Consider the following 22,429-nt stretch of genomic DNA (forward strand, 5'->3'; position numbering starts at 1 on the left):
CAAATTAATTTTCCACTAAGGTTCATTTCATTTCACTCCGTATAATCTGGTATGTATGGAGCAGAACAAGGAAAATATTCAAATCTATTTATATGCAATTAAATGGAAGTGATATATCCATGTCTTTTGCAGATGGCTTTAATTTTCTCTGTAAAAGCACCTTACCACACTAAAACTCTTTGTGAAAGCAAACTATATTTCCCCTGAATGAAAATTTTAACTATCAAAGCATCAACATACCAGATGGAAATCTATTACTTTTTACCACTTATCAACTCTTCAGACCTATCAGTGCTGGTACACACAAGTATTAAGCTCATTAACAGTCAGAGAGATCTGTATACAGATATATAGCAAAAAAAATTAAATTAAATAAAATTGAGACCCCAAGCTTTGCAATGGTATAACCTAACTCCAGAAGTATCATAGTCTGATAGGCACAAAAAGGCCCCAGAGGTGACGTCCCACTCTACCACAGCATGTCTAGTATGAACTCAGGCAAGTCGTTTTTACCCTGTGCCTATTTTGTCTAAAGTAAAATGGGGCCTCTAACACTTTCTAAAATTTCTCAAATATGTAAGAAGAATATTCTTTCCCTTTATGACTTTTTGGGAATCCTTTTGACCAGATAACCTGCCTAAGCTATTTCTGCATCAAGTATGCAGCATCTGATTGAATCAGAGGGTTTAAGTGATAGTGATATTATCATGTCCTTAGATCAGTTTTGTCAATATTTAAATACCAACACTGAGCCTTATTTTCACCTAAATTTGTCTAAACCCAACCTATTCTACAATATAAAAATTATATTTCTTACCACAAAAATAGTCTTTGCATAGACTGTTGATCATCATAATCCAGTCATTCTAAAACCTTAATTATTTACTTTAATAATACACCCACTACAAAATAATTTCTCCCTTGGAAGTGCAATATAGACATACCGAGCCTCTTTGAGTTCTAAATGTGAGACAGGGCACCTTTCAAATTCCAAGTTATTCTCTTACCCTTTTCGGTTCCTTAGCCTCATACTTGGGACTGCACTTTGGGCACTGATTTCTTCAAGTGAAGTAAGAAGTCTCCCAGATACAAACAGTCTTTGCTCTAATCTAAATAGAATTAATTTTTGATCTGTCCAAGGCCTTTAAATAAAAGCTACCTCTTCCAAGTCACTTTTGCTTGCCACTGAAAAAATACAAAGGGCATTAGGGCTATCAGGAGACTAAACTCCATTTCATTTAGTTCATTTTCATATTTTAGATTTCTGTTTCTTAAACCCTAATTGCCTGTGACCCTTCTAGGTAAGAGTTGCCACCCTGGAAGATTTATGGTTTGTTACTGCTAAATCCCAGATTCCCGATGACTTTTGATTAGCTTTTTTCTATCCTTTATCCCGCCTTGTCTTCTTCACCATGTTCATATCCCATCTGTTCTCTTCAGCTGTGCCAACATCTCCCAAATGACGGCAGTCTAGCTGGGATCGCAATGCTAAAAAAGTCTCTGTCTCTGGAAAATATCACTCCTACCTATACAAATAACTAATTATCTGCTTGCCCTCTTTGCCTACATGTTGAGGAAGAAAGTAACCAGCCGGACCGCTGTAGGAGTCAGACAGATTTCCCTCTCACTGAACTTCTCCTCAGTACTTTTTTTGAATAGAAGAAACATGAAGAATGGATACCACAGAACCTCAATCTGAGTCTTTAGCTCTCTTTTTGTTGCCTTTAATCTCATTATGTCAAGAAAGGAAGGCAATGTGGAACAAAATGACCCTTCAGATGTCTTTTAATTCATATTCCTGCTTTGTTAGGCTCTCAGGGCCAGGGGAGGACACAGAAGTTCATACGAAGAGAACATGAACGCAGTGGCTTGCCCAGATAACCAATAATTTATGGAGCTGATGTCTGCTGCTCTGCCTCAAACCTGGCTTTTCTACCAGGAACTTTGTCAGCCCACGAAGGGACCAACTAATTGCATCAGCATTTTGTCTCTCTGCATGTAGCTTTAAGTCTACAGCCCTAAGAAAACAAGGATGTATTTTCAAGGTACTAAGAGGAAATAACTTACAACACAGCTTTTTTTAAGGGAAGAAAAGAAAAAAATCTGTAAACAGTAAGTGAATCAACATCTGATGATGGAGGCACTGATTTCTCTGTCACAGAAACCAAATGCCTAAAGCAACTGTGTCTGTAGACCAAGGCACACGAAAGAACTGTCAGATGATCCATCATAGCTGTTAAGATGTGTTCTCTTTGCCTAGAGGAAAGGATAGCACTGCATGAAGGAGAGCACATTTGATGCCACCTTAAAGGTAGCCAGGAATGGAGAAAGCACCTTGTTTGAGGGGAAAAAAAAGTATCCCACAATGTGTAATTCAGTGGTCACAGTACTCTGAAACAAAATAATGTGTGCTTATTTTCTCCAGGTATGCCCTTTTTTGTCCCAAGTCTTTTCAGTTAAGAGAAGTTCCCAAGAATAAGAGCACTGTGCCAATGTCACTACCTGGCTGACAGCAAAAGCCATAGGCGACTTCAGGATTTCAGCTGCCCTTAAAGCTCCATGAAGGGAGTTAACAGCCTCAACCTGGGAGTCATAAAATGTAACTCTCTGATATGAAATGGCTTATGGTGCCCAACAAGAACTATTTGTACATGACAGCAAAGGTATAGCTGTTGTACCTTCTTCGTGGATTTTCTCCCCAGCCAGATGCAGTTGGGAGGTTTTTTTTTCCACTCAGCTGGGAAATCTTTCTTGAAAGGTAAGGGTAAGGTTCCTTCTTTCATAACTTCTTACAAAATATGAGTAAGGCAGGGAAATGGCAGTGCCCCCCTTTTAAAAGGAGAAATACAAATAGTTGACAATGTAAATAATACTACTGACATACTAAATCTGTCAGGTTTTTCAGCCAAAAGAAGAAAAAAATGAAGATCTTCATGAAAATACAAAGCATCATGCATTATCTTGCCAAGAAAAAATTAGTGTTGTGATTTCATCTTCCTGAACAAGCTGGGAACAAACCTTGAAGCGGAAAGAATAAACAAAACTTCAACCAATTGCTTTATTAGCAAGCAGAATATGATCATAATCTTTCAAAGTGTCCAAAACATAAAAGCCAAGATAAGTGCACAGGGCCAGCTATTCTAAAGGGAGTAATGGGAAGTGTGACTCTTAAACCTTGACGGATGTTTCTGAGATTTCTGCAGTGGCATATAGATATGTTAGATGAAACAGATCTCAGTAAAGATTATATGATTTTATGCTGGCTGAAGGAGACAACTGTTCATAAATAACTCAGTGAATTGTGCCACTTATCTTGTGCATCAGTACAACTCATCATATCAGTAATTAGAGGCATACGATTGTGTCTAAATCTAAAGATCAGCTGCAAGGGCAGACAATTCAATACTCCTGCTGCTTCTACGAAAAGGTTGATATCTAATGTGGGAACCACACTGCAAATGAAGGAATCCAAAAGTACATATGTTCATTTCCATGGAAATGCTTTGCATTTGCATTCTGCTTGAAAGATTACTGGCCTAAGGATTCTTCTTGAAACTGCTTAAGAAATGGCAACATTTAAGTCACCCAGAGAGGATGCTGCATTTCAGGGCATGTTACATGAAGCTATTTCAGGCAAATGACAACTCTAGCTCTGAACCTTGTGCTCATCAGCCCTCCGGATTTTCAGAACATGGCTGCTCAGCATTTTCTAAAACTCAGGCCCCAAGAAGTACCTCAGATCGAGCATTCAAATGTTTGGGTGTGGATCATCACCAGATTTTGAAAAGCTGATCCAAGTCCTGTTTCTGCCTTCTTCTTGAAATATTACCATGTTCCGATAACCAAAGTATCTCTGTACCTCTAACATCTGTCCTGTGCTGCAGACAAGAGCTATCTCAGCTGTCACCTACAACTGCTAGGAAAACAAGGCACTGAGAGTCAGGGTCCCTTGCCCAAGACACAGGTAAAAGCCAGGCTGGGAAAGCATTGAAGTCCAGCACCCCCATCACCACCTCAAGATAAAATAATGCCCCGGTTTCCTTTATATTCTATGCCTTTTTTAATGATTACTGAATTTGGCTATGCATTCCCCACAGTTGTAATCTGATTACAGTTTCTGTTCAAACTTTCTTGTAATAACTGCAGCTGGAGTCTTGATATCATTGTTTACATTTACCTATCTGAAAGCTTCAGCTAAATGTTATTCTGACAGGAATTTTTCTAGACAGGGTTGATGAAATTACCTGAAGAAGAGAGCCACAAAGAAGATTTTAATCGAGATTAATATCTGCATTGTTAAGGGGTCGACAAAGTGTATGAACATAGTGATGTTTTCATCTATTTAATCTTTTGATCTTAAAAAAAGAACCAAGGCTTTGGTCCTTCCTCTATTTTGATGAGTGTGAGAGGGATTTAATTTGGTGGGGTAAGCAGAGTGTTTCTCAGCATTTCTGCCCAAAGACAAGAGGTAAAAATCTACCAACAGAATCCTTGGATACTCTGCAGATATCTGGATACTGCTAAGCACTTGCATTTAGGGTCTGTGTTTCTGAGGTAACTTGAGTCCCTGAACAGCTGGTTATTAATCAGAACAAGGAAGAGAAGTCTGCTTCCTCCTGTCAGTGGCCAGTGTCAGGAAGGAGCAGCTGTTGAGCCAAGACCTCCATTAATGCACAATCTACAGGTCTCTTTAGACTAGTTCCATCCCTCTTAACTGATAAATGAATCCACTGATCCCTGCCCGAGCTTGATGCCGATAATCCCCTCTTACCAATATTATCTGATAGACCATAGGGTCCTCTTTCTTCATGCATAAGATACCTGCGTCTGCTCCCCCTGCAGCATCTTGCCCCCTCCCCTGTTTCCAGCCTGGCACATCCAGGTGTTTGCTGACAAGCCATGGTCACTGCGTAAAGATCAGGGCATCAGGGCAAGGATTGGAGGACTGAAAGAAAGTGAAGAGTTGAGCAGAAAAAGCTCAGGCACGAAGGGGGAGAACTGAGAATGTTTTGGAAAATTGTAAATTTTGCTTTCCAAACACATCCGGTAGTTGATTTGAAAATGTCAATACAATCTCTTACCATACTGCAGCCCTTAAGATTTCTGCCTCCAAGTTACAGAACAGACGTACAGCCCTGTGCTGACAGACAGCTAAAGGGAGAAACTTTGACAGAGAATATGGAAAGAGGCAGCTGAGGTCAGAGGTGTGGGTAACAGCTTGTATCGGGTTTACGGGGCAAGGTTCTGGTAGCAAGGGGGCTGCAGGGGTGGTCAGAAGGTAGCAGAAGCTGTCCCTGTGTCGAATGGAGCCTCTTCCAGCAGGCTTCCAGGCAGACCCACCGCTGGCCAAAGCTGAGCCCATCAGTGACATTGGTAGTGCCTCTGTGATAACATATTTAAGAAAGGGTAAAAAAAGAGCTGCACGACAGCAGCTGGGAGAGAGAACTGATAATATGTTAAACAACTATGCAGACACCAAGGTCAGTGAAGAAGCTGTGGCTGGAGAAAGACTCTTTCCTGACAGCTGACTTGCTTTGTCAAGTTTCTGGACTCATATAGCTTACCTCTTCTTCCTCAGAGGCGTCCACCCCCATGGTGATGTCAAACCAGCCATGGTATAGCCATGATTCAATGCAGGCATGAAAATGATTGGTAAGAAAACAGAGGAAGGGGAACAAGACTGAGAAGCTGGCAACAAGACCAATCACAACGAGCTATAAATGCTTCTGAGGGTGCCGAGGAAGGATTGAAGTCTTTAATCCTTTTCTTTCTATCACTCACAGCCATGTGAATTATTGAGCAGAAATTGCAGTCAGGTCACAGCGAGACAGTGAATTGCATTTATGGAATTTAAAAGCATATTCAGCCTCTCTGCAGCACTGCAGGTCTTTGCTGTTTGTAGGCTTGCACAGGAACTCAGCACTGAAGTAGCTAACCCCAAATGATTTGGAAAGCATTACATGCACACAAACACAAGTCATTACATGCCACTGTATCCCCAAGGTTCACAAAAAATAGCATCAACACTTTTTTTTTAATGTTCAGGGAGAAAATTTCTGTCAAACTCCACCATTAATTGGCATACTATTTCTTTTACAGCATTTTTGAGCAATGGTTAAGAAGACACAGGCCCATGCTAGAAGTTTACCCAGCAGCCAACGCACCCATTGGGCACAATCGAGAAAATTACATGGTGCCCTTTATCCCCCTTTACAGAAATGGAGAATTTTTTAAACCCTCAAGAGAGCTGGGGTATGACTATGACTATCTGCAAGAACCAGGTAACATTTCTATTTTGGGTGATTGTCAAATTTGTTGCCTACAACCTGGAATATGCCTATAAAATCAGGAGATAATAAAAAATCCTTTTATTCCAGATTTTTCCCTGAATCTGTTCCCAAATTGTAATTGCTTGTTTTCACTTTCCTGGTCTGATGTAGTCAACATGATACATTAGAAAAGTTCCAACCAAGTTCAGTCACTGACATCAATGCTACCTTTCCTAGTCTATTAAGAGCAGAATCTGACCCAAATGCTCAGCTCGTGATCAGAACTGGTGAGAAAAAGTGCTGCATTTCAAGTCTGCCATTTGTCCAGCTCATCTGTTACAGTGGAACAGAAATGGGAACCAGCAGGATTTTCAGATTTCTGGACGCAGTTTAAAGGAGGGCAGATAAGCTCTCTTTCTGGTTTACAAATTAAATCTGATCCCTTAAATACCCAGAGTAAAATTCACTGTGGTATCAGAGGCCAACACAAAGTCTGTGCAGCACTTAAAAGAGTGATCCGTTGACTTTGTGCTTGCCCTATGGTTATTTGTGTGAACACACTTTAATAATTTAATCTTTAATACAATAATATAATAATTTAATAATCATTTAATCATTAATACGAGTAGAAACCATCACTAAACAGTGCAAATGAATTTTGAACTGTTTAGTAATGGTTTCTACTTGTATTGCAGTTCACAGGTAGTTTTGACTTGGGCATCTTGGGCATCCTCAGGTACAGGGAGGGCAGAGGCCCTTGGGGCTGTAGTTGATGGTGAACCTCAGCTAAACCAGGTCTCATGCTCATAGTAGTGGACCTCATAGTTTCCCCTGAGTAGTACCAGTTTCCTTAATGTTTAAGGGAAGGGTTAAATTCTGCTAAAGATAAAAAGTTGCCTGGAACTGAGGATTGCTCAGATAACTTTGGCCCAATCCTTTATAAAACTGGGCCATTGGGATGACCAGACATGTCTCATGTTCAATGCTGCCAAAAGCTACCCAGGATGTGGGATGCAGTTATCCTTGCAAAGTACTGGCCACTGAACATGTAGGTTACTGGGCATGTTTGCTTTTCCTGTTTGAGGCAGAAAACATTCTGCGAACATGCCTCTTCAGTTAAAAGGCATTTAAAAGTTGAAAGTCCAATAACTGTATAGCAAAAAGCACCAGGGGCGTTTTAGCAGTGCTAACATTCTCATAGCTTGATTTTTGTCTTTATCAAAACAGGGCATCCCTGTTTTTCTGACAGACTTTGTTACTAACAGGGTTGTATGGTTTCTGCACACTTGATAAACTGTCTAATCATGCATTTAGCTTGTTTGTTCACATCTCATGTAAGATCTAGCTTGTGATTTACAGTCATCCAGAAAACTTGATTTTGACTATTTTATGAGTAATGAAAGGAATCTGCAACTCTCCAGCATAATTGTCTAAGGCCATTTTAGTACCATAACCCAGAGAAAGAAGTGAGTATTTCTCCTAACACACCATAAACGACTTGGCCAACCCCAGACAGAAAATAATCTAACAAATGCTCTAAATATATTCTCAAAATTATTATTTTAGTCTTATTAGTATCATTTTTGCCTTTTTGTTCAAGTAGGCAGGTGGGCATAGGTCTTTTTTTCTAGATAACCAGTGACAGGACAAAAGGAAAGAGCCTCAAGCTGCTCCAGGGGAGGTTTAGATTGGACATTAAGAAATTTTTTTTCACCGAAAGGATGGTGAAGCATTGGAACAGGCTGCCCAGGGAAGTGGTAGAATCACCATCCCTGGAGGTATTTAAAAAACACATAGATGAGGTGCTTAGCAACATGGTTTAGTAACGGACTTGGCAGTCCTGGGTTAACAGTTGGACTTGATGATCTCAGAGGTCTTTTCCAACCTAAAGGACTATGTGATTCTAAGTTGTCATAATTTCACTCCTGCTCAAGCCTAGAAATATTTATACATACTTTTAATGAAAGACATTAGATTCCTAAACTAGAAACATATGTTTCTATTCCTAGAAACATACCACTCAGAAGTGCCAAATACCTTGATTTTTAGAAATACTGATTCCTGAACTGGTACTGCAACAGGAAGCAAATGGTGAATTATTTACCCTTCAACAATTCACTTCTGCTGCTTCCTCATCTCTTCCCTTTTCCCAGAGGAGCACAAAGTCTTCAGAAAATGAAATTCATATTAAATTCCGCCCATGTTTTTAACACAAAGATGAGGAAAGTATTTCCTTAATTATTTTGAAAGATCAACACAAAGAGTGAAATTCAACCTCGTTTAGAAAGCCCAGATAATCATCAGATGTTGCTCAATTTGTTAATCTCACTGAGAAGAGAGTTTAAGTTATTCCTTATCTGGAGAGAAGAACAGGTTCCAAATGGAAAGTGGTTGGGATCTCAAAATGCAGATACGGATTTTCTCGGTACTCTCCTGTTTATACTCAGACTCTTCTCCAGATAGGAATGCTGGATTCCTCTTCTGAGGAACATAGGAGTAAACAGAAACTTTTTGGTAGAGGGGCTGTAGCAAGAAAGCCTGCTGACACTCCCTGAAGGCTCCCATGTACTCAAAGAAAAAGTGAAAGTTTGTGACTGGCAGCCAGAAGTTTCTAGACAAATAGGAAAAAGTCACAGATATTTTTTTTTTAAATACATAAACCATGGCAGTAAAGATGTGGGTGGTCGGAAGAGGCAGCATTTCTGCAGATCTTCCAAAGGAGGAGGAAGAGGAAAGGCATAGGAGGAGGATAGGCCACAGTGAGGAATGAGCACACAAGACCTGGCTCCATCCCATCCTCAGGACCTGGCTTGTTTGCTTTTAAAGAAAGTAGCTGGAGGAAAGCAGAAAGGGCAGCAGTTCTGAGTTACAGCACCAGCGACCTGGTAGAGATCAAGCAGGGCTACACAGACCATGACAACACTGGTTACAAGAAATAAAACTTGGGAATAATCTGATGACAAAACAGCATTTCAATGCTAAATTATATTATTGCTGTTCCCTTGACGAAAAGCTGATACCTGGAGCCCTGCACTCCACTGAAAAGTAAATCAGTGTGCTACAGTATATAATTTTAATTGCAGCTTCATTTATTTTTATATGTACAACAGCCCTGAAGCAGAAGTGGTCACAAACAGTGTGCCTGGAAATCCATCCCTCAGGAATCAAAGACACATGTCAGAGTCTAGTTACTGGGGATCTGATGTGAGCAGAAACTGGAGCAGACACCCAGCTTTCCTTGACATGAGAACCGTGAACTGTAAAACTACCACAACCCATATGGCTTACTGAAAATGAACATTTGTTAGCATCAATAAAAAAGATTTGGAAGAATAATGGCACCACCTAGCAATAGCTGTCAAAACAATTTTCTACAGCAAGAGCTATCCCAAGCACTTACATCTCAGGGCTTGGACTAAATCTTTTCTATTTCTTTTTTTCTTCCAGAAATGGAAACAGATAAATTTGCAGACACAGCCTTGACTTTTCCCCAGAAAATCTCCCCCTCTCATTGGGAACTATTTGGCGACCACTACCTCAGTAGCTGGGTGATTTACAGTTTTTGTTGAAAAGCAGGCTACGCAGCTCTAAACTCAGGGTTCTAACCATGGGCTGCAAATTTTGGACACCTTAACTAAGGAATTAGTACACTCAGGGCAAAGGAAGGGATAAGAGCGTGGTGATTACAACATAGAAAGCCAGGTTGCTCATGCATGTGTTGCAGGAGGGGAGCTCAGATCCAGAGTCAGGCTGCAGCTCATTTCTATTTCTGGCTCTTCAGAAATGTGGTTGCAAAATCACATTCCAGGCAAGTAGAAAATATGGCAGCTGGCAAATATGATACCAGCATGGAGGGACTCTGCCGAGTCTCCCAGCTCAGGAGCACACACTATTGGCCGTAATGTGAAAGGGTGATGTTATACATGTAAGAGCCTATGGCATAATAGTGACATGAACAATAAAATGTGGATGCTGGGACAATAGAAGGCAATTAAACGTGACAATTAAATTAGATCCATTTGCACGTTTCCCAGGAGAGAGGTTACATGGCAGCTGAAAACGTCGTAATACCTATGACAGTTTAGGATGATGTCTATCTGTGCTTGCTATTCATCCCTCACATTCATTCTGATCATTTACCCTATGACTAATAACAAACCAGATTCGGTTAGTGATTCTTTGCAGACATTGAAATATGAAGTTGCTGTCTCCATCAGGGGTTATATGGATTAAAGAAAACCCTGGAATGTCTGGAACAGGAAGAACTTGAAGTGTTTATCTTTTTCTCTGCTTTTGAAGGAAAAACTTGTAGTGCAAAGTGCTACAAAACAGAACGTAGTATATTTTCCCAAACAGATGGGGGATAGCAGATGATCACCTGTTTCTATTAAAATGTATTGCTTACAGGAGTTTTGATGATTATATAAAATCACGATCATCAAGATAGATATAGATCATGGTTTCTTTTAAAGTAAAAGTTAAAGTGCTTCTTGTCAAAATGCATCTAACTTGTCTTGTTAGGAAGTCTATTAAATAATATAGTGTAATTAAAAAATCTAATTTTAAATTAAGATTTTTATTTAATTAAATTAAAATTAATTTAATTCTTAATTAAATTCTCAAATAATTGAGAAATGCTGACTTAGGAAGTGGTTTACATTTCTGAATTAAATAAAATATGAGAAGAGAGCATTTTGGCCCCTGGTACTCTTCAGGCAGAGGTAAGGGGGTGTAGATTAAGGTTGACTAAAACAGAAGGAGAAAACCAAAGAAAACAGGATGCAAAAATATATTCCTCAGAAAAAATATTATTATGAGCAGGTGTTTTGATGGTTATATAATGATGTTTCATGGAGGAACAGAAATATGGATTTTAAAACTGTTTGTTTGTTTGTTTGTTTGTTTTTCTTATTTTTTCCTGGGAACCATTTAGGGGTAGGGAACTATGTTTTGATGAGTTATTAACACCCTAGTGTGGTAATATCAGGTATCCTATAGCCAAATCTCACCTCTTTTCTGAGAAATTTATACAAGTAAACTGTGAAAGACTGCTTATGAATTGCAAGTGTTAACTGAGGTTGTCAAACAAAAAGTAAACAGCATTGCTTTATAAATACACCCAGGAATATTTGATTTATCTCCCCTCAGTACCCCAAAATAATCAATTTTTTGCCACATAACCCACTCTGTGGATATATCGTCATTGCCAGTGAGTGGGCAGGACTCCACAGCAATGTTACTATGCAGAAGTAAGAGGCTGATCAACTTCAGCACTGAAAAATTAATTAAAAACCTGTTGTCAGCCATGCAGAAATGGTCTGATTCTCACTGTTTCTAGAGACAACCACATGATGAAGGGTGGGATGTAGTTTCCTGATTTACCCACCCTGGGCTGAAAACAGAACTGAAAGGGAGCAGCTTGAGTTTACACCAATAGATACTGTAACTCTACCATAAACAACCCACTACCACCCATTGCATGGCATCTCTTGCAGTCCAAAGGTAGAGGACTATGGCTGACAGACTTGTCCAGACTTCCTCTTACTGTTTTCAGAAGACAAGATTACAAAAGACTTTCCAAGCTGCAATAATGAGGACACTGATGAAACGTGTGGGAGCTGTGAACTTCCCTCACTGAAAAGACAAATTATCCTGCCTTAAAACAGACCGAGGGACTCCGTAACTTGAATCCCTCCCAGCTCATCTTCCTAGATTTGATTGTGGAAGTCTCACTGGTATTTCCTTTGACCACCCAGAGAGACACAATCAGTGAACCATGCACATACAAGAAACTGCAAAAACCAAACAGAAAGAACTTACTCACCAGGATAAGAAAATATTTGCAGGCTTGATCTAATAAGACATGTGTGTGCTGCCTCAAGGTTTGCTTGAAAATCTAATGTCCACTAACTACCCATGTTAGAGGTAGAAAAGCATGTCAAATGGAATAGCAAGTCTGCAAACATATCAGTGGGGCTATGGCAATAGATAAATGATAGAAATTTTGTTTTGTTTATTTCTTGGTTGGCCAGAAGTTTTACTTCTAAATTGTGGGATCAACCCTGGAAAGACTTTGCCACCCTATAGTTTACATAGAAGGAATATCTAAAATACAGAACTATTCTTTCAAATTTTTTTTTTTTAATATTATGTGGGTTTTTTCCATCCTTGGGTTCTGTTATATTAATAATGTAGTTTGGTGTTAGCACAAAAGGAAGATCTCAGGATGCTCATTAATAGATTGTCCATGGCATATTTCTTCTTCAATCATTGTGAAAAGTCCACGTTATTACCCTAAATACAGGAGACACACATTGCTTCACCTTAAAATTACACTGTTGTGGTTTCATACCTTCTCAATGACATCCAGCAACCAACACAAAATGCACTGCCTGGTATTTTTAAATTACATTTTAAAAGAATGATCTGATGTATTAAGAGTAAGAAATTATCTGTTGCTATTACCAAGACCTAACACTCTTTGAGAAGAAAGAGTATGTCAAGAGTTGAATGCTAAGGCCATGGCTGAGGTTAATCACTGCTGTTTTCCTATCAGAAAGAGCAAGGTGAGAAGATACAGTCGGTTAGTCACTAATGGGAGGGAAGGTATCAAACACCAGCCTGGTCTGGCTTCCTCTTGCTTTGTCATGAAGCTATTGACTAAACGGGGCAGTTTTAATCAATGTTCATGGCAGCTTTCAGGGAGGATTATCATTTCACTCTAAACAGTGGCGTAAAAGGAATGGAATTGGCATTGGCTAATGTCTCCCACAAAGTAGCTGTCTCACACCCAACACCACCACCACTTCCTTGACACTCTTCCTAGGTAGTCATTAGCAAACATAGTTGCTGCACTCTTGGACCTTGCACAATTAGAGGTTAAAGAATTATGGTAACAGAATACCTGAAATCCAAGGTTGCATGATTTGGGCTGAGCAGCCAGTCCAGTCATAGATTTACTGTTGTGTTAGAGCCACAGATTAACAGATTATAAGCACGTCCTGGGGTCCTCCATCCTTCGACACCCAAGAGTTGCCAAGGCAAATTTAGGATAGCGATGCCAAACGCCTTTTGTGTGGAAAAAGGACACAGACTGTAGATGCCGGGAGGTGGCTTTTGGCTTTGAGCTAATTACAGAAGCTGTACAGACTGAGGCTGAAAGCAAGAGAAGGGCATGTTTGACTGATAATTGGGGTATAATGATATAGAGTAATCCCTTCTGAAAAGGCCTGCTGTGAAATGTGACATTTCATCATCTCAAAGTCATGTTATGTTTTACTGGGAAGAAGATAGCTCAGACCCCCCAAATAATATTGATGGAGGAATGAGATGGTTCAAGGACAAAGTACAAATTTAAGACATCATTTAGAAAATCCTCATATCCAAGATAAATTCTGTGAAGAAGAGAACTTTGTGATAATTCTCTTTTCCATAACATTAAAACAGTATCAAGTTCCTGTTATGTATCTTTTTTTGTAAGATAAAATTTTCAAAAGAAAATCATATGCATACTCCAGTTTAAATAGCCAGATTATTTCTAATTCAGACATTTGCTATGCAAACATTTAAAAGTTTAGCTAAAAAACATTGCAGTCACAAAGTCATGTGCACAAAGGTAAGAAATGCCAGCATTAAGGTCAACCATATAGCCATAATTCACCCTCCACCTCTACACATATGCATTATCCTTAATTGCACACTATTTTTCCCCAGACCCCCACCTCATTCATTACACAGTGCAGACAACATTCATTAAGAGCCAGATGTCCAATCCTTTTTACTTTTGATTTTCATTTTCTCACTCAAGCAATCTGTAGCCTAATGTATGATTTATTGCACACTTTTAATACGCTATCCTAAAGTTGTTTCCTCTAACGCTTTTCTTTGGTGTTGATCACTGCAGCAGCTGAGTCCTGCAGAGATATCAATTTATAGTCATAATACAAAGGATTCAGTGAGTGGTATTGCCCTCATTTGACAGATGAGAAATGAAATATTGAAAAGATAATGTACCTCATACCCAGCGGTTTGTGGAGTTCACTCTGAAACATCAAGAACCTAGTTTTTTCTAATTCTTAGTGTTATACAGCATTTATATGTCTAATGAGATCAGAAGCAGAAGGCTGAACATGCAAACTCTTGCAAATACTATCTCAGAATACAAAGCTGGATAAACTGGAAAACAAGGACCAGAGAAATAGCAACCAAACATTCCTCAAAGTGAAGCTGACTTGTAAGCACAAACTATATTCAGCCCAAACACAGCCTAAATTGGAATTACATCTCAGAAAGTGATTCAGACATCAAGTGCTAAGGATAGCTTAACCTTAAAGATGCTGCAAACCAAAAGCATCTTTCCAGAGCACAGTACATGTAACAGCATACACTCAGAAGCCCCAAAATCCAAGAAGACATATGGGACTACTTTTCTGTGCACCAGTGAAAATGCAAGAGCGCAGGAAGACATTTATAGCCTTTGTAGGGATATACCACACTAAATATGGTTGAGTACATCTGAATCAGTCCAGATGCATAAACACTATTCAAAAATAAACCACCGGGGGGGAGGGGGGGGGGGGGCGCAGAGAAGTTGCCCAGAAAGATGTTTCCCCCCCCCCCCCCCCCCCCCCCCCCCCCCCGAAGAACTAGTAATTACAGCTAATAATAGTAATTATAGTTAGTACTTGGGAGATGTGGATTACAAATCCTCCTTGGCCCAAGGGGACAGGCATTACCTTTTCTCAAATTCAAGCCAACAGGTTGTTGCATGCATTGTGAACGGTCACTTTCCAACCTCTATTGTGAACTGAGAGCCCTGTATGGCAGGGTTTTCAAAACTCATTAAACCATAGTGAGAAAAACAGACACAGACACACACATCCATATCAAAAAGCAAGAAGGTAGCTGATTAACAAACCAGTGAGAAGCTGCCCTGGATTCACCAAAGAAAGAGGATTTCTTGTGCAGAGAGTGATCAGAGAACAACTGTCTACTGCCTCTCCCTACACAAGAACTATGAAATGAGATGAGCAGGGGGCAGATTCAAAATTAGTGAAAGGAAGTGGAGTTTTTTCCCACTGAATGTGTAGTTAAGGCAGGGATCTCTTTGCTGCAAGAAATTGTGATAAAAGTTCAGAGCAGCTAGAAAAACTGATGGAAAGAGAAAAAATAAATCCTCCGATGACTATTACACAGAACGACACCACATCTTGTTCAGGAAATCCCTGAGCTGCAAAATGTTGGAAGCTGGTTAAGTATTTTGTGAAAGGATTATAATAGGCTTGACCTGCTCTTAAACTCTTCTTAGTTCTCTGCTTCAGTTAGTGTTGCCAACAGGATGCTGAGCTAGCAGGACCTTTGGCCATACTGTATCAAACTTCTTGGGTTGTAGTCTTACAGTTTAGACAAAACCATAAAAAACACTGGGGACAAATAACTCTGTTCGTGCCTTTATTATGAAGACTGAGAAACAGACTATAAGGGCCAAAGAGATGTGTTTAAAACTATTTGTAACCTTCAGGCAATTTCTACCAGGGTAGTCTCCTTTTTTACTCAGCCTTTCAGTATTATCTGTGATACAAGTTCTACAGGTTGAAAGACCTTTCTTTTTAATTTCTTTTCTTTTTTTTTTTTTTTTTTCCCAGCCCTTGATTCTTTCCAGGAATTTTTAATACCCTACCTTGAACAAGCCCGTCAGATCTGGGCTTGGTTGGTTGGAGCAGCTGTGGTTGGAGGCATCGTTACTGCTGTGCTCACCGGGCTCATCCTGGCCTGCCGAAAGAAAAGAAGAGGAACTTCTTCAGAGATACAGCCCTTGCTCATAGAAAGTGAAGATTATAACAATGTCACTTACCAGTCCAATTTCTAGAGGCCTCCAGTAACTAAGTAATGTTACTTCAGGTGCTAATCAAGCGTGTGGTGTTTTGATTCATGTTTACAAATAACTTGTCGAGGTGTGTTGCCTAAGCAGGATGGGCACTCTTGCTTCTCAAGCCTCTTGTAAATTCTGATGTTGTAGTATCTTATCAGATCCATTCCTACAAAAATGTCTCAGATCCAACACAAGTTACCACACCACTCAAAGAACACCATGTATTTTCCATGCTTGATTAAAGAAGTGCCTCTATGAAACCAGAGCAGCTCATGTGTTGGTGGTTTTAATGTATAATCTTCTGCTCTTTTATTTGCTTTTTTACAACTGTAGGCTCCAATCTCGCAGCCCAATCCATGTGAGATTTAGTGAGAGGTGTCTTGACTGTATCATCAGTGCTACATTCACTGGGTTTGAGCAGAAAGAACCCTTGTTTAGAGAGCAAAACTCGTGGTGCCTCTGAGTAGACTGAATAACCCACAGACACATTTTTCTTCCAGGCCAGACACGTTTTCCCTCCAGCTCCTGTAATGTCCCGTTTGTCCTTGATTGAATGCCATCCACAGCAGAAAGCATGCCTCCTTCCTTTGGCCATGGCAACTCACCATGCATGGAAGGATGAAAGTGAAGCTTTGGCTCACCAGGTCTTCTAAATCCTACTTTTTGCCAGCTCTTGATCATCCCTTCTTCCGCAAAAGTGCGGAATGTATAATTCATAGATTGTGACCAAATGTATGACCTATTAGTAAAAGTGTGTTTGTGCTTTACTGAGATCATTTAGCAATTCCCAGGCAAGCTTTTTCCTTTCCCTTTTCTTCAATCGAAGATCTAAAAGCTTGCTTTCTTCCCCAAGAAGTTTCATCACAGAGGAGCCAATCTACTTCTAACTGATGAATGGGAATTTCTATTCTCTTCATACTTGCAGGCATACCCCCAAGCACTTTTCCCTTTTAATTCCCACTCACCATATGACCTGGAGACCACATCTCCTTTGAAAGTGAACACAGTAGCCCTGTTTCAAACAGATCTGTGGCAGGGAATAAACAGTACCGTGTATATTAATCTTAGTAACCAGGACAAAACTGATACAAGCAACACATGCCGGTGCCCTCCATTGTTGTGGTGTTTCTGCTTAAGACCACTAGCCTGATGATAGTTTGGAGTTAAACTCTTCAGAAGTATATCTGACTCTGAGCACATGAAAACCCAACTGATCCTCCTTTCTGAGCAAGCTGTTTAGGTTCCTGCAGACTGGGGAGTGAACACCACTGCCAGGTGGGGATTGACTGCACCAATCTTAAAGCAACTATTCTGGGACAGGAAAAATTGTCCTGTGGGCATGCCTAATCCTTCCCATTGACTTTTCGGGTACCCTGCATGTTAGTCTGGACAAGCCATCTAGTTTTTGGATGGGACAGGAAGAGAGAGAGAGAGAGAGAGGACTTTTGGCACCATGGCACTAAATGTTTTCTTGGCACACCTCATCTGCACTGACACAGATGTGCTTTCTGTGTGCAGCTACAAATGCAACGACACATCATTTTTCTTCTCGGGGTCATGTTCAGGGTTATGCTTACTCCTGTGCTCAGACATATGTAAGTTAAGTGTTGAAGGACCTCCTTTCTTCAAAATTCTTCCCTGATATGGGAGCTGCAATTCCTGCATTTTTATTTTTATTTTTTAATTGGAAATAATGTAATGCCATGAGACGGTGCTTGCCATGTAATCTCATTGAACCAGAGCGGGCAGAGCTTAAATATGACCCTGCCTTTCCTTTTTCCTCTGCTCAAGGTGACTTGAAACAAGAAACTTCCCTAATTGGCATTAGGCAGTTGGCTTAGGCTTGGGGAGATCCTTATAACAGGATCAGTGCTGAAAATGAGACATTACAGTGTTTGGTGCCATAAAATCTAGATCCTCTGTACCTAGACCATGCAATTACATAAACCTTGACCCCAGTAGGCATTGAAGTTAGGCTTCTCTGAAAGTGCTTCTTAGACGAGGATCCCACCAGCTTCAGCATCCAGGGACGTATCTGCAATATCAGCACCATGTTGTTTCACATAATAAACAAAAATATCATATGGCTGATGTTCAGAAATCTTCTACAGGATACCTGTCAGCTTTATTATAACGTATGCAGTATTGTACGTCTCTGGCCTTTGCAGGAGACTGTTACCTCTGTGAAATCTTTCATTTTCTAGCCTGCTCTCTTTCTTCCCTGGACTGTTAAAGTCACACTTAGACAAGGCAGGACAATGAGTAGCTGTCAGTCTTTTTTCATTCTGTTCTCCCTCCCGCATTTTCCCCAAATTTGTATTTTTAGCACCTGTCCTCTCCATTGAGTTACATCTGTGTATACACACGTGTAGGGATGCAAGTAATTTTGAATCAGTCTCCAGAGTGAGCTGAAAATTTTCAGCAATGAGACCTTGTCATTAAAAATGGCTTTTTACAGTAATTTTTGTAATAAGCTCTGAATTCGATATGAAGTAGCCATTATAACAATGGAAAACCAACTTATTACTGCATATCCATCTTGTATCCATTAGGCTTTCATATGTCCCATTTTATGGATATTTCCCTAGAAGTCTGCCTGTTACCTCCTTCTCTTGAGAGTGTTAGGCATGCGGAATTCACATGGTGCCAGGAAGTTCTGGAAATCTGCAAGATTAGTAAAATATGTAGAGAAACCAGTTCTTTCCCTGCATACAGACAAAATCCCCTTTGACAGAAGAACTCGGAAATAAACATTAATTCTGGACCACAACTATGGCTTGGCACTTCAGATCATATCCCTGCATGCAATTTCATTCAGCCTTACATGACTTTCCTATCCTATCACCACACACTGCACTGCTTTATCCATCAGGAAAAGGGCTGCTCAAGGGCTCAGTGGTGGAATTGTCCCACATTACTGAGGCTGGTATAGTGATGGCAACACAAAACAGCCCCCAGGGGTAACACCCAAACTGCTGCTGTCTGTGCCATACAGATATTAAAGGAACTTTGGATGTATAAAACCACCTACCTGTTTAAACACAACCATTTCACTGTGCTACTTTTTAGACTGCTGTACATCTTTCCAAGTACTTCTGACAACAGTGCCATAAATGTGAATAAAGGCAAGTAGTCTGCAGAGCCTTTTAACTCTTAGGGCAGAGCCATGCACCAGGCTTTCCTTGCCTTGCATACCAATACAACACTCTTTGTGATCAGATTGTTTTTCCCTACCAGTGACTGATGCTGATGAGCTTTTCTACAACATTAATGTCATTACTCACCTTCACTCCTGTGTGCAAGCTATTGCGAATAAATAGTCTATATGTACCACAGAAGAAAATACGTTTCTGGGAGAAAAGCTAAAAGCTTAAGTCTTTGCTTGTAAACCCTTCATGCAAAGACAAGAACATTTCAGTAATGTGCTGGCTATTTTGTCACAGAGCTGAACACGTCAGGAAGATCTGCAAATAAGAACTTGAAGGTTTGGACTTCTTCTCATAAATTTACTGGGAGATTGGCAGGGTGGAAAATACTGGCCTTGAATGGTGCTCTGCTAAATTTACTATGGACTGACTTCATTGTCAGATGACCTGGCTATATAGAATGAAATATATACATGGTTAGATAGTTGAAAAAATACCAAGTGACCAAGATCATGACATTATCTATATACAAAACTGTCTATTGGTGTAATTATGAGAAAATGTGATTATTTTTTTTTAACTGAAGCACAACACACATCCCAGAGTGACAGAACTACATCCATTAGCTGACAGCAAAATGCATATACTCATGGCAACAGAGATACTATGTAACTGCATTCTTACTATAGTAGTACAAGTTGTACAATGTGTGCATATGTGTGTAGAAAAGCCCTATAAGAACTCTTTTTTCCAGCTCCCCTTTCATCTGGATGACATTACAAGCATTTATATCAAGAAAAAGTAACACATGATTTGTCAAGTTGGAACAGCAGCAATTTGTTTTAACTTTGATCTTGTCAGTTAATGCCACAGTGACCATGGAAGACACAGACTAGCAGAGAATCCAGGCTGCATGTCCTCTTTTACACCATCATGGACCTGAGATGCTGCTTTAAAATTCACTTTAGTCTTTTAATTCTATAGTCTGTGGTCCCATTTATTTAATCCAGAGGGCTGACTGTCAAGGCATCAATGTCCTATTAACATTCAGGGAGAATCAGGCTCTTGACAACTCTCGTTTGAGAGCCTAAATGAAAATGAAGCATTTCTGTCTTCCCTACTGCTACCAGAAAAGGTACTTGTCACTTTGGAAAAATCAGATCACTTCTAGACAGAAAGACTTTCTCCTTGGAACAAATATCCTTAAACCCACAAGTCTAGACACCAAGACTTAAAACTTACAGCCTTTTGTCTCATCCTAGGAGCCATAGCATTCCGCAGCACCAAACAGAGATATCTGCAGGGAAGCAGTCACTTAGAAATTGTGTTTAGCAGTCTGGGTACAGATGACAGATTTGGGAATCACTGCAGTCACCATAATTAAGGTGACACTCTCCTACAAAGATACATACTACTGTAAAAAGTTACAGGAAGGCTTATTTGGAAAATTAAACTGTGAAGAGATCAAAAACTTAGTTTAACAAAATTAATTTTCAGGAAAACCAGAAGAACAGTTTTGGGAAGGGACACAGGACAAGTTGTTGGTTATTCAGGCCATCAGTCATCAGTCCACAATGCACGATTTCAGATTAGAAAGTGCACTGTTATTAAGCTCAGTCTAATGCTTAGGCATATGCTAAATAAGACACCAGAAAGAGTAATGATAAATCATGGAGCCATTAAATTCATGAGAATTAAATTTGGGAGGAGTTGGAAGAGGGAAATGGATGAGAAGTGCATATTATTTTAAGTCATTTCTCATAAAAAATGATGATGGGATTTCAGGAGAAACAATCCAAGTTGCATTGATTAGAAATTATTCCAAGGTGCCACTCTTCAGCCCTCTTGTAACATCCACGTGGCTGTAATGTGCTTTAGGCATGTTTAAGGCATCAGGTTCCTTGCAGTGAACAAGGCTTTAACTGGATTGCACAACTGCTCCCCAGCTTTTAGGAGACTGGTGGGACCAGCAATGGGTACCTATCCCTTTTACCCTAGAATTCAGAATCAGGAACAGGTAATGAACGACCTATGTGTGCTCCTCAGACAGTCTCAATTTTGTAACACACTGCTTTTGCAGGTGGTTCTTCAGCTGAGATATTCCGGGACCTGGGAACCAATTCACACCTAGCCATACCTGCATTTGCAGCCCATAATGTGCTGTGTTTTCCAAATAAATGAGTATGTTCCCTGGAACATCAATGGAAGGAAAAAGGAGCTTTTGAAACAGACTTTGTACACTGAAATGCAAAAATCCAAGTCAGGTCAATCAGTTCTCCCTGGAGGTCTTTATAGGCTTTCACATCTCCCCACTGTTTATATGAGAAGGGTGTTCATTTATTTTAGGACATTTGGTTCATTGAATAACTGAAATTCATGAGAGGTTGGTGCCTGGATGGGTCAGACAGCGGCTGCTCAGCCCACAACTACTGTTTTTCTCTCTAGAAAGGCTCATCTATTAGTGGCAGCAGTCTTTGCCTGCCACTGCCCACCCTTCTGCTCACCTTGCTATCAAGAATTTCATAATGATCAACGATGCCCATGTAGCACTGAAGTGGGGAGGAGGAAGCAGTTTTTCTCTTCTGCTAGAAAAACAGCGAACTGCAATGCTTTGCTTGCTGCCCAGTGTAAGGAGAGTTTATTTGCTTCGGAATTTTTAGCCAGGTTTTGTCAAAAAAAAAAAAAAAAAGCCCCCCCCCCCCGAATTTTTGTGCTCCCCTTCCCCTGCTCTTCTTATAAGAATAATGAGATTCCCCTCTTGATCAAATGCATTTGTGAAATGTATCATTTCCCATAAAAAACTCTCCAAATATCAGTCAGAAAATCAAAGCTCATGAGCCAAAACACATTTTGCCAAACCTCATTACTTGGCCAGGGGAAGGTGAGTGGGAAAGGATATTGCTCTTAATGAAAAATATAATAATATTTTTTTAAAATATAATTTTTTTCTCTGACAGCTCTGCCCAGCATGCCACTGACCCTGTGTTATGTATAGACACCTTTTACATTTCCACTGCTCAAACTTCTCTGAAGTGGAGACATTAACTTTCTCTACATGTTTCTAACCTAAAAACTAAAAATAAGTAAGAAGGAATATACAGGTGGGGGGGGGGGGGGGGGGGGGGTTGCCTTTTTTCTTTCTT

General features: G+C 40.0%; 1 protein-coding gene across 1 annotated transcript in view; it reads left to right on the plus strand.

Moving 5' to 3' along the window:
- Window positions 1–22,429, plus strand: part of TYR (tyrosinase) — a 61,873-nt gene extending 39,444 nt beyond the window's left edge. Inside the window, exons 4-5 of the mRNA XM_080375148.1 lie at window positions 6,100–6,281; window positions 15,914–22,429. Of these exons, the coding sequence (XP_080231274.1) occupies window positions 6,100–6,281; window positions 15,914–16,137 (406 nt within the window). The 3' untranslated portion in view covers window positions 16,138–22,429. The remainder of the gene's footprint in view (window positions 1–6,099; window positions 6,282–15,913) is intronic.

This window comes from Falco punctatus (genome assembly GCF_963210335.1).
Source record: "Falco punctatus genome assembly, chromosome: 2".
Lineage (NCBI taxonomy): Eukaryota > Metazoa > Chordata > Aves > Falconiformes > Falconidae > Falco > Falco punctatus.